Source organism: Sceloporus occidentalis, unplaced genomic scaffold (genome assembly GCF_023333645.1).
Source record: "Sceloporus occidentalis isolate IW3139 unplaced genomic scaffold, rSceOcc1.0.p SCAF_4, whole genome shotgun sequence".
Lineage (NCBI taxonomy): Eukaryota > Metazoa > Chordata > Lepidosauria > Squamata > Phrynosomatidae > Sceloporus > Sceloporus occidentalis.
In genome coordinates, this window is record NW_028316984.1 from 197,917,549 (window position 1) to 197,936,144 (window position 18,596).

Consider the following 18,596-nt stretch of genomic DNA (forward strand, 5'->3'; position numbering starts at 1 on the left):
GCTATCAAATGATTCTCAAAAATGAATTCTTTAAAAAGACATTAAACAGTACAGTAGAGAAGCCTTGCAGTTTACTCAAGAACTAAATCGTTGCACATATAACTTTCCGGGAGCAACAATTCACCTTTTTCTTTGGCCAGGAAAAGATCAGTCCAGAATTCTGGAGGTGTCATGAGCCACAAAAACATCTTTGAGGGCTTCACATGATCCTATGCTCACACTTTGCCCACCCAGGTGTCTTCCAGACAGAGCATGGATCAGTAGACCCCACTGAATCAATAGGATTGATTTATTGACTCGCCAACAAGAATTGATTGAATGGATCTACTTTAGTTGGGACTAACCAGCAGAAATTAGGCCTGTGTTCTTCAAGTATTAACCTTAACTTTTTTAAAAAAACTAAAGATGGCCCCAAATGGCCAGTACTCATGAATTTCCCCTCTCCAGTAATGTTTCTGTAATAATTAGTAGATGCTACTTGTTATGCAAACACAGTACCATTTTTGTTGTTGTCTTTAGAATGACCCTCCTCTCTCAAATACACAAGGTGTTACCCCATTTGAATAATGAGTAACTTGAGTAGCAAATAACAGCCTTTTAATTCCAAGGCACTGAGTAGTAATAGTGCCCTGTTTTGAATATTAAAAAAACAACACAAACCTTAATAAGAACCAATGAGATGCATGGCTACCCCTCCACATCTGCATTGCAGAAAAAATGCCATTTGACAATACTTTAATTGCCATGACTCCATCCTATGGAATCCTGGGATTCGTAGTGTGTTGTAGCACCAAAGCTCTTTGACAGAGAAGGCTAAAAATCTCTCAAAACTACAGATCCCAGAATTCCATAGCACTGAGCCATGGCGGGGTCAAACTGCATTATTTCTGCAATGCAGATACAGCCTACGCTTTGTTTCTTGTTGTTAGTGTGTAGTAGTCTTCACAAACATACAACCTCTGCATAGTTTTGCTGTTGTATTTGTTGTTATTAGCCATCACATTGGCTTCATTTTATGGCAGCCTTATGAATGGTAGCCCTCCAAGAGCCCTGGCCATCAATTCCCCTGCTCAGGTCTTGCAAATTCAAGGCTGTGGCTTCCTTGATTCAACCCACTGGTACAGTGGTCTCCCTCTTTTCGTGCTGTATTCTATTTTTACTAGTATCATCATCTTTTTCTATGAATTATGTTCTCTCATGATATGTACAAAGTACAGCAGCCTCAGTTTAGTCATTTTGGCTTCTAGTGCCTAATTTCCTCTCTATTTATGGTGCACCCTGGCAGGGACGTAGCCAAGGGGGGGTTCTTGGGGTCCGGACCCCCCCCTTCCATTAGAAAAATGAATGGTGTGTGCTGCTGCGCCACTGCACCCAAGCGCCATTATAATGGTGGCACTTAGTCTGGACCCCCCCCCTTCCTAAAATCCTGGCTACGTCCCTGACCCTGGTTTGCTTTCTCTGCCCTGTTTGGGATTAACAACAGGCTTTAGGCCATTGCTGTACTTGTTGTTGATAAGTAACAAGTAACATTAAGTAATTTGCTGTTGTTGTGTGCCTCCAAGTTATTTTCAACTAAGACAAATCTATCCTGGGGTTTTCTTGGCAAGTTTCTTCAGGGGAGGGGGGTTGCTATTGCCATCCTCTGAGGCTGAGCGTGTATGACTTACCCAAGGTCATCCAGTGGGTTTTATGATCAAGTGGGAAATCAAACCCTGATCTTCAGGGTAGTAATCCAACACTCAAACCGCTACACCTTGCAACTTGTAGGAAATACCAACAAATGAGTGACATATTACCTTTATGACCAATGTTTCCCAGTTTTATCACCCCCATGGTAGGTTCACCCTTGAACCTTGGGATAATTTTGTGCCCTCTGGAATGATCTCAAATGAAGGTGGGTTGAGATATGCCATCATCCCTGACCTGCTACATCTAACCTGGAAATCACTGCATGAGAACACTAAATTCAGGACTATTTCAAAGTAATGAGTAGACACCACATGTATATCCTTGTGAGGAAAAGTTAAGTTGGTTAGGTTTCTTTTATTTGGGAAGCTTTTGAACTGGGAGAATGGCATGGCCTTCTCTCACGGCAGGGAATTAAACCCAATGTCTTTCTGGCCCTTTTAAAGACTGCTGATGATGGATCTGTCTACTCCATGAATGTTTGGCTATGCAAGCAGAGTCCACAAAGCCAAGATATTGGCCTCATTCCCACTTGATTCGGTTTCCACTGATTCAGGCAACCAATCTGAAGGTGTTATTTCATGGAAGGAACTGGCAAAACCACCTCTGAGTACAGTGGGCCCTTGGTATCCACTGGGGTTTGGTTCCAGGATATTATGCTCAAGTGCTATTATATAAAATGGCAAAATCAAGATTTGGGTTTTTTTGAAATGTTTGCATTTTAAAAATGTTTTCCATGGAGGTTGCTTGAATCCATGGATAAAAAAAAATCCGTGGATATGGAGTGCTGACAATGTGGCTTATGACTGACATTGTCATAGTTTTCTTCCTCCAGTATGATTTTTAACATCTTTGCCTGAGAAAGAAGCCAGTGGTGCTTCAAAAGCTTGTAACATGCTCTTTGTGCATTTTGGTTGGACAATAAAGGTATCATTGTTTTGTGGATTTTGGATGTTATTGTGCTTTACATTATAGGTGGATAAAGTCAATCAAGGAACTGAGTCTGCAGAACCTGAGCAGGGCTGCCAATAACAGGATGTCTTGGAAATCTCTCTTTCATAAGATTAACAAAACTGAAAAACAACCTGAGGGAAAAAACAATAGCAAAGCCATAGAAGAGGCAAGAAGGTAAAGAGAACCCTGCTGGTTTGGAGAAAAGGATAGAGAGTGGATGGAGAGTGAAAAGATGAATGAGAAAGAACTAGGGAAGTCATTACCCTTACACCCATGAACCTGTCTTTCAAGACAATCCAGGAGAGGAGGAAGACAAAGGCTTTGTTACAGCAGAACAGCGCAGAGACATCCGTGGCTGTCAGTTTCTTCAAAGCCAGCAGGTAAAGGTAATTGCTCAGAGTCCAGAGAATAGAAAAGGGGGCTGTCCTTTTAAGAAAGAGTTTCAGCGTCAGACCATCTTCACCAAAAATCCGACTGCATTCCCTGTAAAAAGGGAGAAAGAGATGGATAAGTCACAGTACGGACGAATGTATTATCATAAATTTTTTAAAAACAAAATGTCATAATGCCTTCTTTTTCTTTGCTCATTAGGGAGGAATGAGGAATTCCTCCTAACTTTGCAGTTTGCACGACAGGGATGCCGTCTGTCAAACCAACTGGCACTTTTGCTTTAGAAGGCCTGATAATCTTTTATTTTTATAACACTCTTACAGCCAGTGGTAGCCACATGCTCAAATGCATATACAGTGGGGCCACTCTGTCAGCAGCCTAGCCACCCACAGATTGGAGCTCCCATAGAACATCCCACCTCATAATAGTAAATGATAAAGCACCGACATGGGTATGCTCACATCACCGCCCATTGACTAATATGGGCTTGAGCTCCCATGTTTAAACTGCTGCAAATGAGCAGCCCTTTAAGATTTCTAGCAGAAACTTTTGTCACCACCATCCATGCTAGTCTCCTGCCAATGCTACTTTTTCGCAAGAGATGCCAGGAGACTTGAACCTGAGGCCTTCTTCATGCAGGTTCTACCACTGAGCAGTGATATTCTTCCTTCAAAGGTATGCTTTCCAGATACCAAGAGGAAGGTGAATGCTCATGCACAAGTTCTTTCAGCTATTTTTTTAACTTATATTGCAAAGCGCTTTGGGTCCCATATCAGAAAAAAGGAAAAGTATAAATAAATTAATCAATTAAACATTTTTAGAAGGTATTGTAAACACTAAAGCGAGGCAGTGGGTTATGCAGAGCAAAAACCAGAAAACAGTAGCCAAAGAAACATTAAATATGACATGACCCATATTGCAACTCTAGAAACTTGAGCATGTTTTCAGGAGAGAAGAGTATTGTTAGAAATATGTCAAAAGGCACTGTCAGTATCATTAAAAGGCCTACCTGAATTTTTTGATTGGCGATTGCTTTTCTTGTGCAGTTGCAAGGTGCCCCGAGTAATAAACAGGAAAAAACATAATGTTCCAGTTTGTGGAAAACCAAGTCATGAATAGCGGACAGTCAAAGTTCTTGTATGTGATTTTGACAATCTGCGTTGTTCCAACCCAGGAGGATGACACGGACAAAATAATCAGAAATCCCCAGACGATCTTGAGAAACGTGGACGTACAAGACTCACACCTGGTCTGCGGGTGGTTCTCTTGGCTGGCGTTTTCACCGTGACCTTGAGTCCCTTCTTCTCCTACAATGAAAGGCATCAGAGTCTGTTAACAGAACCAAGACCAACATGGACACAGGCATAACTCAGTAAATCATGTAGGTGTGTTCCTACACATTATCTTTTTAATGGAAACTTTGCTACAAGAAATAACATGGAAAGATGAGCCTATAGGAATAGCAATTTTGTAGTTCCTATACCACAAAAACAAGAGCACTTCAACATGTTTCAGCAAACTTTTTATCCCTAACAATGTGTATATAGCAAATGAAAGAAGCAGGTCAGAAGACCATAGAATCATAGAGTTGTACGAGACCCCAAGGGCTATCCATTTTGGGAATCCCATTTTGGGAGAAAGGCGGGATGTGAAATCCCTAAATAAATAACTAAATCCAACCTTATTCTGCCATGCGGAAGACATAATCAAAGCATTCCTGACTGATGGCCATCTAGCCTCTGTTTAAAAACCTCCAAAGAAAAGACTCCACCACAATTCAAGGAAGCATCTTCCACTGTTCAACAGCTCTTACTGTCAAGAAGTTCTTTCTAAAGTTTAGGTGGAATCTCTTTTCCTGTAGCTTGAATCTATTGCTCCATGCCCTAGTCTCTGGAGCAGCAGAAAACAAGCTTGCTCCATCCTCAATATGACATCCTTTCAAATATTTAAACATGGCTTTCATGTCACCTCTTAACTTTCTCTTCTCCAGGCTAAACATATCCAATTCACTTGACAACTTCTTTCAAAATGTATCCAGGGATGACTTTTCCTTTCCCAGGCCTCCACTGTGTGGTTTCTATTTTGATGGCCAAATCTATAGATCAATGCTTTTTTAACATGCTGGATGGGGAGGGAGGTGTACCTGCTGCAGGGTCAGGATCAGCTAGAGTAGAGAGAAGGCATGCTTTATTAGAAAAGATAAATGCTAGGAAAGGTGGAGGAAAACAGAAAGAGAGGAAGGCCACATGCTAGATGGATAGACTCTATTAAGGAGGCCACAGGTGTGAATTTACAGGACTTAAGCAGAGCAGTGCAGGTCAGGCAGTCTTGGAGATGTCTCATCCACAGGGTCGCTGATGAGCTGGTGAGTTGATGTGAGTTGATGTGTATCAAATTGCTTAGTATTCAAAATGTAAGAAAGCTTTGTAAAATTGTATACCATATACTAAAGTCTTTCTTTGGGTGGAGAAGCCTCTCAATTGATTGAAGCTGCATAAGATCATATAAGGAACCTCTGAGATTCATGACATAAGTGTTACAAAAGAGGGGAGGATCATTTTTCCAGGTCCTCCTCTCCCCTTAGCAATTGGAACTATTAAGTCACTAGGAATAAATTCCAGTATTCTACATCAGCTAGACAGTTAAATATGCAAAACTGAGCAGCATTTCTTGGCACAATCCCCATACTGGCCCATCTTAAGAGCCAAAAGCAGCATCAGATGAAGGAGCTGCAAGGAACAACTTCGTTGTTACGCCGGATTATTAATACATCTTTGAGGGAGGGCCAATTTCCATCAGAACTCAAATTGGCCATTGTAAAACCTATTCTGAAAAAGCCCTCCCTCGACCCCCTGGTATATAATAATTATCGGCCAGTTTCGCTGCTGCCATTTTTGGGGAAGGTGATCGAGAGGGCGGTTGCAATCCAACTTCAGACGGTCTTGGATGAAACGGATTATCTAGACCCATTTCAAACTGGCTTCCGGGCGGGTTACGGGGTTGAGACGGCCATGGTCGCCTTGGTCGATGATCTCCGTCTGGGTATCGACAGGGGAAGCGTGTCCCTGCTGGTGCTCTTGGACATCTCAGCGGCTTTCGATACCATAGACCATGGTATCCTTCTGGGGCGCCTAGCGGAGGTGGGAATCGGGGGCACTGCGCTCCAGTGGTTCCGGTCCTACCTCTCTGGGAGGTCCCAGATGGTGCAGCTGGGAGACGTATGCTCCGACGAGAGGCCCCTTAAAACCGGGGTCCCTCAAGGGGCCATTCTGTCTCCCATGCTATTTAACATTTACATGAAACCGCTGGGAGAGGTCATCCGGAGACATGGGGCGCGGGGTTATCAGTACGCTGATGACACCCAAATTATTTTCTCTATGTCTCCGACTGATGCAGTGACTGGGGATGGTGTCTCTCCTCTTGTGGCCTGTCTGGAGTCAGTAATGGGCTGGATGAGGGAAAACCGACTCAAGCTGAATCCAGAGAAAACGGAGGTACTAGTGATAGGTTCCCCTGGTCCAGGAATGGTGGTGGTTCCACCTGTCCTGAACGGGGTCACGCTCCCTGTGAAGGACTCCGTGCGCAGTCTGGGGGTGCTTCTGGATTCGTCGCTTCACCTGACTGCTCAGGTGAGTGCGACGGTCAGGAGCACATGTTATCAGCTTCGGCTGATTCGCCAGCTGCACCCATACCTGGCCCAGAGGGACCTTGAAACGATCGTACATGCTCTGGTAACCTCAAGATTGGATTTTTGCAATGTACTCTACATGGGGCAACCCTTATACCAAACTCGGAAGCTACAATTGGTGCAGAATATGGCAGCCCGGCTGGTCACTGGTGCTCCCAGGACCAGCCATATAACACCGATTTTAAAAGATCTTCACTGGCTGCCTATTCGCTTCCGAGCTCAATATAAGGCGTTGGTAATTACCTATAAAGCCCTAAATGGCTTGGGTCCAGGATACCTGAAGGACCGCCTCTCCCCATATATTCCGTCCCGCACCCTCAGAACATCTGGGCAGCAACTCCTGAAGGTGCCAGGGGCTAGGCTTTCTTCCGTCACTAAGCGGACGTTTTCCATCGCCGCCCCGGCCCTCTGGAATACGCTGCCCGCTGAGCTCCGCTCGACTACCTCCCTGGCCCAATTTAAGAAGGATTTAAAGACCTTCTTATTTCATCAAGCATTCCCCCCATGAACATCTTTTTAGGGCCTCCCTCCTCTTCCGTGGCCATGAGGAAGGGCTAATTGGGGTTTTATCCTTTTTATTGTTTTTATTGTTTCTTTGATGCACTGTTTGCGCGCGATTTGTTGATTTATGTATTTTTCACTGTTGTAAACCGCCCTGATCTATGGAAGGTTGCGGTATATAAATAAAACTTTTATTATTTATTTTTATTAAGATTACGTTTCCACATCCACTTTTACCAGGGATTAAGGCTGTGACAAAGACTTGCAACAATAGTACGGCTATTGAGGGTCACAGCCTCACTTGCTGGTAGGAGGGAGCTGGAAACATCCTCCTTCTTGAATCCCAATTAGAACCTGAACTGAACATCTTCACTCAGTTTTTAAGTGAAGTGGTTTTTAAGAGGGGCTGGAGCAGCATTTAGGCAGATTTACGGTAGGGCTACTGTAAGTTGCTGAAAACAAACCAGTGAGTCTCAGTTCAAAGGTGCTACAAGATCTCTCTACATACTAATTCTACAAACTAACACTGCTATATCTTTGACTTCTGAAAACAAACCAGTTACAGAACCGTAACTCTAGGGGCTTGTCCCCACTATGATGTAAAGCAAATTGCAGATTGATTTATATGCTCCCTTGCAGCGACACCTTTGGCATTACCCAAGATGTTACACTGCTGGCAAAGCTTCTAACCCCACTTCCCCATGCTATATATACTACAGGAAGATCCCATCTTGATTGGATCCAGCCTACTCCCAACTATGATTTAAAGTGAATTGCTGATCAGGTTATATGACCATCGTTTCCATTTAAAACCAGTTCCGACCCTACTTTGATCAATTTCTGTCACAATAATGTGAGGCAAATGCAATAAATCTGTTTTTTCCAGACACTAGTTTCCTAGCAGTTCTTTTGAAAAGAATAAATTTTGAAACCTGCTGAACAAACAAGTGGGAACGATGGATCTGAATCTCATCATTCTGGAGGGGAGGGACTAATGGTAGAGGGGTGTTTATCATCTCTGCTCAGTTTGTGGTAGATCCACCATCCCCCTCCCCTCAGAGTTGTCTTTGTGCTTGTGGTGTGACCTATGGGCACATGAATTTTTTAAAGATTCAATTCAATGATTTTGCAACTACTTGCAATCAGTGAGGCGAGTAGTTGCAAAACCACTGAATCGAATCTTCCATCAATTTATTTTAAATATATATGGCCCGGTACAGACAGTGCACCCATGATGTGCTAGGGTTGCTCAAGGGCAGGGCGTGCACACGCCCCACAACCCTAGCACATCACGGGTGCGCCACAGCTGCGCAGTGCTGTACAGAGGTTGCGCACAGCAATGATGTTGCAGCTGTGCCACATCCAAACAACGTGGCACAGCTGCGAAGTCACCACAATGTCTCTGGCATTTTGTGACATTGCAGTGGCGCTGCAAAAAGTAGTTGCTTCCGGGCGCTCCTTTTTTGCTGCACAGCAGTGCCAAGCAATTTGGTTGTTACAGTGCTGCTGCGGAGCAAAGAGAGGCACCTCCCCAGTACCTCTTTTTGGTGCACTGTACTACATCTATAGTTCCTAAGACAGGTTGCCCGGGCTGCCGCTTATGTCACTGATGATGCACAGATGATTGGCATACATTTTTAAGCGGTGCAAAATAGTTGGGATGACAATCATGCCAAAAAAGAAGTGATTACAAGGGGATAATGAAAAGATCTGCTTTCATAGTGGGAATGACGGACCTTTTGGAATTGATTTACCAACACGGAGCGAAGGCGAATCAGAAACCAGTTTAAATGTAAGTGGGAATGAGCCCCTGGTTACAAATCTATAACTGCAGTACTGAATGTTATCCAGGGACTTTATCCTCCCTACGTCAATTGGCTTGGAGAGCCAATTTCTTCAGCTTGCTAGAATTTTCCAAGACAATCATTGCTTCCCCTCTTCCACCCCCTTTTCACTACTAAGAAAAATACTTAAAGGGATGGGTTATTTCTGTCATGATTTTCCACCTTTATTTTTATTCCAAGACAATGACTTGAAAAGTTACTTTGTTGGATTAGAACTCTCACAGTCTGCTAGTCAGAATGGCCTCTCTTTTAAAGTTACAACAATACAATATAGCAAAGAATGACTGAATTTGACTGCCAGCCCCAACCAGAACAGACATTAGTGCAGTGGGATTTACCTATGTACTGACTCATTGTTCAGTAACACACCTAATGTATCTACTCTAGAAGGAACTAACCAAGGGGATTCATGCCTGTATCCACACACAGCCTGCAGAAAATATCTCCTCTGCATCCTACTAGTAGAGTGCATGGAAGGGTCTTCTTGGTTGCTGCACCTAAACATAAATCATATGTATCATATGATCATATAAATAAAGTAAATAAATAAAAATAAGTTTAAGCACTCAGGTCTGTGACTCAGGTCTGTCCCATGCCTTCTTTTGTTAGCCTGCCTGTTCCGACAGGCATTTGATCTCTCCATCTGCCAAATTTTAAATCTGATTATGTTTTAATCTCCTTGTAATTTAGCTGAATGTGCAAATATTTTATCTTTTCATTGCTGGAATAGGTTTGTGTATTTTATTCTGCCATTTTGGAAGCTGCCTTCAGACAAAATAACCAAAGAAGGAGCCAGCTGCAAGATTCAGGTACTTCAGTAAATTGTTTTCTAGAAAACCGTGATGGGTCTCTTCAGCATGCCAGTGAAGCGATTCAAGTAGTTTTGACTGTCTCCATACTATGTAATTCAAACAGAATTAGTGCTCATCCCCTCTTCTGAGTGAACCCCAATGTGGATAGTAGTAATCTGAATGAAGAGGAAGTAGGAATCATTATCAGAGTGTTCTTTAAGGGAATCCACGATAGCCAAATAGGTTTAAAATTTAAGTGTGAATCAAGGGCACAGCTATGGTGGGGACAAAATGAGGGCATTCCCCTCCAAATAAGAATTTTGCTCTCCCCCTATGACATTTTCCTTCAGTCCTCCTATTTCTAGCATTACAATTGGGATGAGCAAGCTAAAGTGGAAAGGAATGGGGCATTTTGAGTCAGATAATTATACAGTGTTTTACTCAGGAAATAAAAACACTAAGAAGAAATGGGGTAGCATTAATAGTGAGGAAAGTGTAGCAAAATCAGTCAAGGGATATAATGCAAAGTCTGATCAAATCGTATCAACAGACCTCAGAGAAAACCCACAACCATAATCCAAGTTTATGCTCCAACCACAGAGGCAGAAGAGGAAGAAACTGAAAGATTCTGTACTGGAGTCCAGGAGGACATTGATCACACAGCAAAATAGGACATGGTGATCATCATACATCATTGGAACACAAAAGTAAGAACCAGACCAGACACAGACACTGTAGCAGAATTTGGCCTAGGTTCAAGAAAAGAAGTAGGAGAGTGACTGCTTGAATTGCAAGGTCAACAGTTTGTTCGTTGCAAGCATATTCTTCTGGCAACCAAATAGGCAACTGTATACATGGACATCACCTGTCTATAAGTGATATGTTTTAATAATGTAATAGTTTAATTCCATTTTAGTGCTCACTTTTGAATGTTTTATTTGTATTGTTCTTTTAAATGGTAAGCCACTTTGAGTCCCAATTTTGGGGGGAAAGTGGGATATAAATATAATCATCATCATCAACTTAAGACTTCAGTTGAACATTTAGAAATACAGTTTAGGCATCCAAAGAAAAGGGGCAGACAAAGTGACCAGGGAATGTGAACACAGCCAATATAGGTTTTTCAAGGTCTCATTTTCTAGAATATTAGAAATTTGAGGAATGAAGGAAAGTGTCATGGAGGGCAGAATTCTTATTTGGAGTGGCAATAACCTCATCTCTCCCTGCCCCCAATAGCTATCCTCCTAGTATAGATGAGGTCCGAAACCCCATCTAAAGTCACATCAACACTAACATAAATTACAGATTGTTTCAGTTTTCCAGAAAGTCACCTTTGAATCTACTGATCTTAGGAGCATGTGGTTCTCTGAAGACTAATTTCTTGGATTCTTTCTGGGGACAAACTACTCTAAATCTCCACTGCCATGATGTTCTTCAGGATCTCCACTTGGGCTGTTCTCCTCCCATCTACAATTCAGAGGCGATCCCTTGGAGTTCTACAGAAGACAGAAGAAGAGAAGCAATCTTGTTTCTTCAGCTGTGACACCAGCTGTGACTTTTATAGGGAAAGGGAGTGAGGGTGGAAATCATGTTTGAAGAAAGGTTTTTACACCTTCCTTAGCGTATTCCTGGTCATCCAGATTTGACTTTTTGTGAGCATCAGTGAGTGGCTCTTCTGCCAGTGTTTTCTGTTCTTCCTCTTTAATTCATGGCTTGAATGAAATGAAGGACTGATGTTTTTGACAACCCATGGTTTTCTGTGGGGTTTTCAGGCTACAGTTGCCAGCCACAGTTGCAGGCAAAACATCAAAAATAAATTCTTCCAGAAAGTAGCTACATAGCCCCAAAACCCCACAGAAAACTATATCATTCATTGTTTGGCAGAACATTGGAAAGCCTTTGGCTTCAGCTGAGGCTCAAAGGGGAATCATGACACCTAGGAAGCCCGCTATCATATGCCTACCTGATCTGTTCTGCCTCTCTCCTCTGCCGTGCCGACAAAATCCAGAGGGACTCCGACTCTGCAGCTCTAGAATGGGAGCAGCAGAATCTTCAGCAGCGGAGAAAGGGGAATGCTGCCTGCGGATGCCACGCTGCGTACCGGGGCAGTTGGCTCCTGGCTTGCATCGGACGACAGAGGATTGGGAGGCACCTAAGGAGAAAGAGGTTGCATCAGTTTGGTGGGTATTTGTTTATTCAATTTGGAGGGGGCTGAATCATATTTTTGGATTGCAACCAGTGAGAGATGGCAGCTTCCAAGTCAGTGGGGCATTTAAGTCACTTTGGTTTTTATAAAAGAGTTCTCCAGGATGCTGAATTTATGCAGCACCTTGGACAGCTCTTTCATAAACCTGAATGTGGATCAGCCATTCCACTGGCATGGAAGCCACCAGCCATTACTGACTGCCATTCCCCAAAACTTCCAGCCAATATGGGCAACAGCCACATGTTATTACTGAGTTTCTCTGCAACCTGGGCTTCTTCAGTACAAGATCCGTTCAGCCAAATAATTTGATTTGCTAAGCCCAATGGCCATTTTGGCTAGGAAATTTTGGAAACAGTAGTCCAAAAATTTTTTCCCCCAAACTTTGGTGCTGGTGTATTAAAACATCCTGAAACTATGCATGTATGTATGTATTTGCAGCATCCACCTGAAAGTAAAACAATTTACTGGAGGAGAGTTGGGGGAGACAGAAAAAGCATGTTGCAGGAACTAAATGTCAAAAATTAAGTTCTTCATCTCAGCAATCAAAGTGTCATATTATGACCACTCAAGGTCCAAGGAACCACAATTTCAACAATCATGCTATCATTTGTCCTCTCTCTAACAATGGAGCAAAGCGGAGGTGAATCCCTGTAAATGCATGCAATTGTTACTATGTGACTGACCATACACACTAAAGCCTCTCTGCACATGTGCAGCCAGGGAACAAAAGAATGTGTTTCACAATAGCCCACTCAAGTGGTTTCTGAAGATCTTTCTAATTAGATAAGTAAATCTTGCTGTGGATATACTGATTACATTTCAGGAATGCATCCCAGCCAGGGTGCAATTTGAGCTCAAGACTAGGCATTTTATTTCAACATTAGGGATCAGTCTTGGAACATGTCACAGTAAAGCATAAAGTGCTCCTGAGCATGTGCAAACGTCCCTTCTCCTCATATCTGGGCAACCTCACACACATCTGAAATTTAGACTTCCATGAGGGAGTCTTAGCAATATATTCCGTGAAGCAGTAATGATCCACACTGGCACTCATATTGGCTCATGCCGCCTTATACAAAAGGAAGCAAGAATGACAAGACATGAATCCATGGTGGTTCAACTAGAAAACATCTTCCCATAATCTTCTCTTGGTCGCCATTTTGACTCATGCCTATTGTCCATGTTTCCACATGGAACAGGACTTCACAGAAGCCTTTGTCAGATTTGTGGCCTCTCTCTGAAACTGGTCTTACTATTTTCTTCCCTTGAAAACTAAATCCTTCAAGATGCATGCAGAGGCAGCCTAGGATTTCCTAATCTTCCATGGTGGTTGTCTTCTTATCTTAGCAAATGTGCTTCAAGCCTTGTGGAACGTGTCAGATCATAGTCCAGCTTGTATATGTAACCTGATTATGATCTCTTGCTTATGCAAACAGAAAGTCTGAAGCTGAGGAAAGCATCATCTCATTTTCCAAAGCAAAAAGTTGCAGAGGCAAAAGAAAAAACAGTAGACACCAGAGCACAATGACATATATCTGAAGCACACCAAATATCCAGTTCAGATCTCAACACATCTATCCAACAGAGCTTAGGAAAGTTCCTTCTTTAAACTACAACCCCCAGGATTCCCCAACCCAGCCTGGTCATTTGAATAATTCTGGGAGATGTTATCCAAAATAGTAACTGTCCCTAGCTCTGATATCTGTGCGTGCTAAGGAGGAGAAAGCCCCACTGAACACAGAAAACTTTATTTCTGCGTCTCCATGCTTGTAAACAGGTTATGGGCCCATAATACATAACATTTACATATTGAAAAAGATATATTTTTAGAATTTACACAGACAAATCAATGCCTACCAGCCAATCCATAAAATTAATAATATATTCAATACAGTCATCTCTCTCTCTGGCTTTGCTTCATGAACGAAGATTCAGGAAGGACTCATCCCGCGCTTTGTACAAGGGCGTTGGTGACTAAAAAACAGTCATATACAGATATTATAAAATCACCTAGAAATGACAGCTGACAATCCAAATTGCAATTATGGATTCATAACCTAGAGTACTCAGTAATTCCATGGCTTCCCAGTCATGGCACTGTTGCCACTGTAAGAGCCAACAGCCACACTGAGCAACGGAGGACTGTTCAGCTGGTGACTGAGGGCTGCAGGAGGATGGCGTTTCCAATCACAGAGGCTGAAGCAGAATTTCTCTCATAATTGTACCCTTTCTTGCTAGAAGGAGAGGGCTGGACATATCCTCCTGCCACTCTCCATATGTCAGTTGAACAGACCTCCATCACTTGATGCGACTGCTGCCTTATTGAGATAGGTTTAGGCTAGGAGATGCCACATTAGTTAGCTAAGTAGGCAATAATAGCTATCAGTAAATCAACAGCAATGGCAATAGCAGTTTCATTTATATACCACGTCATATCACACTAAGCAGTCTCTAAGCAGTTTACAACTGTAAGCTAATTGCTCCCAACAAACTGGGTATTCATTTTAGTGACCTCAGAAGGATGTAAGGCTGAGTCGACCCTGAGCCCCTGGCTGTCCGGGAAAGCAGCCAAAGGGCTGATAAGGCAGCTAGTTCTCAAACAAACAAACCCCCTCCCAGCACAGCAAAGTCAGTGTAAGCTACACAGTCCTGGAGATTCACAGTAGTTCTACCAAAAGGGATTACCAAGAGAATTGTCAGACGGTCTGAGGTTCAGGGTAACAGATAGGCAGGTCGATAAAGCAGTCCAAGGTCAAGGTTTCCGGGTAGTCAAGACAAGAAGCCAAAGGAGCCAGAGACAGAGTCTTTCCTCTAAAAGAGTCAGATATCCACTGGCAAAGAACCACACATGCTCCAGGTGCTTAATAATAATAATAATAAATAATAAAAATTTTATTTGTATACCGCCCTTCCAATGATCAGGGCGGTGAACAACAAGTTAATAATACAATATAATACAATACATATTAAAATACAATACACTAAACAACACTACTAAAAACAGTATTAAACCCCATCAGCCAGCAACCCTTGCTGTCGGAGGGGGGAGGGCTAGCTGGAACTTGATTCAGGGAATGCTAATTTGAATAGGAAGGTTTTTAGCTCCCTCCTAAACTGGGCCAGGGAGGTGGCCAAGCGGAGCTCTATGGGCAGCGTATTCCAGAGGGCCGGGGCGGCGATGGAGTATGACCTCCTCGTTGTGGAGGCTAGTCTAGCCCCTGGAACCCTCAGTAGTTGCTGCCCAGATGTTCTGAGGGTGCGGGGCGGAATGTATGGAGAGAGGCGGTTCTCCAGGTATCCTGGGCCCAAGCCATACAGGGCTTTATAGGTTATTACCAACACCTTGTATTGTGCCCGGAAGCGAATGGGCAGCCAGTGCAGCTCTTTAAGTGCTGGTGTAATATGACTGGCCCTGGAAGCACCAGTGACCAGTCTGGCTGCCATATTCTGTACCATCTGTAGCTTCCGGGTGTGGTACAAGGGTTGCCCCATGTAGAGCGCATTGCAGAAGTCCAATCGAGAGGTTACCAGAGCGTGTACCACCGTTTCAAGGTCTCCCTGGGCCAGGTATGGGCGCAGCTGGCGAATAAGCCGGAGCTGATAACAGGTGCTCTTGACCGTCGCATTCACCTGAGATGTAAGGTGAAGCGACGAGTCAAGAAGCACCCCCAGACTGCGCACGGAGTCCTTCACGGGAAGCGTGATCCCGTTCAGGACAGGTGGAACTACCGCCATTCCTGGGCCAGGGGAACCTATCACGAGTACCTCCGTTTTCTCTGGATTCAGCTTGAGTCGGTTTTCCCTCATCCAGCCCATTACTGACTCTAGACAGGCCACGAGAGGAGAGACGCCATCCTCGGTCACTGCATCAGTCGGAGACATAGAGTAAACTATTTGGGTGTCATCAGCGTACTGATAACCCCGCGCCCCATGTCTCCGGATGATCTCTCCCAGCGGTTTCATGTAAATGTTAAATAGCATGGGAGACAGAATGGCTCCTTGAGGGACCCCAGTTGTGAGGGCCCTCTTATCGGAGCACACGTCTCCCAGCTGCACCATCTGGAACCTCCCAGAGAGGTAGGACCGGAACCACTGGAGCGCAGTGCCCCCGATTCCCACCTCTGCCAGGCGCTCCAGAAGGATACCATGGTCTATGGTATCGAAAGCCGCTGAGATGTCCAAGAGCACCAGCAGGGACACGCTTCCCCTGTCGATGCCCAGACGGAGATCATCGACCAAGGCGACCATGGCCATCTCAACCCCGTAACCCGCCCGAAAGCCAGTTTGAAATGGGTCCAGATAATCCGTTTCATCCAAGATCGATCGAAGCTGGATTGCAACCGCCCTCTCGATCACCTTCCCCAGAAATGGCAGCAGCGAGACTGGCCGATAATTACTATGTACCAGGGGGTCGAGGGAGGGCTTTTTTAACAGCGGTTTTATGGTGGCCAATTTCAAGCTGGTTGGAAATTGCCCATCCCTCAGTGATGTATTTATAATCCGGTGTAACAACAAGGTTACAGCCGGTCCCCCCTGAGCCGCTAGCCATGAGGGACAGGGATCGAGAGAGCAGGTTGTCTTCCGAACACTTCCAAGGATCTTGTCCACATCATCGGTACTTACCAACTCAAACTGATCCAGTTTAATAGAGTCCACGGAGGCTCTGGATGCCTCTACCCTCGGTTCTGCACTAATGCCGGCGTTAAGATCTTCGCTTATCCGAGAGGTTTTATCCGCGAAGAAGTTGTTAAATTGGTCGCAGCAGGCCTTGGAAGGTTCAAGGATCTGGTTCGGGGCGGGAGGGAGCTGAGTTAGCTCCCTGACCACCCTGAACAACTCTGCTGGACGCGACTCCGCGGACGCGATACGAGCACCATAGAACGAATTCTTAGCTGCTCGTATCGCCTCTCCATAGTCCTCCAAAAGGCGGTCTAGGAGAGCCTTGTCGGCTAAGCGTAGGTGTTTCCGCCAGCGGTGCTCTAGCCGTCGCAGAACCCGCTTCCTCGCCCGGAGATCTTCCGTGTACCAAGGCTTACATTTGGAAGCAGGTCTGAGAGGGCGCTTGGGAGCGATACTGTGTATAGCCCTAGAGAGACCGGTATTCCAAATACCAGTCAGGGCATCAACAGAGTCGCCGTCATTTCCAACCATGTTCCCCTCTAAGGCTTCTTGGAACCTTTTGGGTTCCATCAGCCTTCGAGGGTGGACCATCCTAATAGGTCCACCACCCCCGGGGGGGATCTGGGTAGAAGCCTTGATTTTCACCTCCACGAGGAAATGATCCGTCCATGACAGGGGGGAAATATTAGTTATTTCCGCCCACGGATTTTCTGCATCCGTACAAAAAACCAAATCCAGTGTATTACCCGCAAAATGCGTTGGACCCGTAATCAGCTGGGACAGGCCCATGGCCGCCATGGTATCCATGAATTCCCGAGCCGCACCGGATGGAATATAGTTGGCCGCGAAGGGGATGTTGAAGTCGCCCAGGACTAACAGCCTGGGCGTTTCCAACATCAGCTCCGCAACCAGCTGTGTCAGCTCGTTAAGGGAGTCCGTTAGCGCACGGGGTGGCCGATACACCAACAGAATCCCCAGACTGTCCCTAGCCTTTAGGGTCAGGTAAATACACTCGATGAAAGAAGTTTGACGGATGTGGTTCCTGGTGAGAGACAAGGTGTTCTTGTGAACCAAGGCAACACCCCCCCCCCGCCCACCTAACCTGGGCTGGTCCTTGACCGAAAACCCGGCAGGGAGGGGCAAGGAGCCGGCCTTCCGCTGTGTCTGATTACGAACACGCTTCTGATAAAGCCTCCAAGATCTTCGAAGGCCCTCTCTTTCTGCTCGACGCTCCTTGAAGGTAGGCACACTGCCCCGATCCTCCTCCATGTCCACAGCCTCGGCACCAGGCAAACTTGACTGCTGAACCTCTGGAGGGGCCACAGACTCTGCTCCAGCAGAACTAGGGCCAGCCTCTGGCTCCTCCATTACAGGTTCAAGCCCCAGGGGCTCTGGCTCCTCCATTACAGGTTCAGGTCCCAGGGGCTCTAGCTCATCCTCTGAGTCCTCCAAGCCGTCCTCCAGGCTGGGCATGACACTGGCTGAGACTGAGCTCAAAACCTTGTGGTTTGTGAGTGAGTGGCTGCAGTACTGGCATTTAACCACTGTGCCACCAGGGTTCCTATTAATCTATCTACCCATCCATCCATCCATCTATCTAATCTATTCATAACTAATGTCTATTATTAGTTGCTCTATTTCTATAATACATTAATATCTCCATGATCCCCCTGTACACTCAGGTCCTCTGAGGGACATTGACTTCAACCATGTCAGGACTACACTGGCAATTGTCAGTCAAAGGATCTTTTCATCAGCTACCTCTAGACTGTGGAATGGCTTGCCAGGAGAGACTTGACAGCTAAGCATGCCGTGTGACTTAAAAACCTAGTATTAAAGACCGAATATAAAATATGGATTTTAAATTGGTATTTTTTCAATTTTCTGTTTGGATGGTTTTAACGTGTCCTATGTTT

General features: G+C 44.7%; 1 protein-coding gene across 3 annotated transcripts in view; it reads right to left on the reverse strand.

Annotated features, from left to right (window-relative positions):
* Nucleotides 1–18,596, reverse strand: part of SLC35F4 (solute carrier family 35 member F4) — a 171,060-nt gene that overhangs the window by 12,364 nt on the left and 140,100 nt on the right. For 2 of the 3 annotated variants that reach the window (XM_089523631.1, XM_089523632.1), the window contains exons 2-4: nt 11,818–12,006; nt 4,040–4,337; nt 2,904–3,123 (exon numbers count right to left, since the gene is read on the reverse strand). In XM_089523631.1, coding sequence (XP_089379757.1) covers nt 2,904–3,123; nt 4,040–4,337; nt 11,818–12,006 — 707 coding nt within the window. The remainder of the gene's footprint in view (nt 1–2,903; nt 3,124–4,039; nt 4,338–11,817; nt 12,007–18,596) is intronic. The other variant, XM_089523633.1, reaches the window with a different exon arrangement.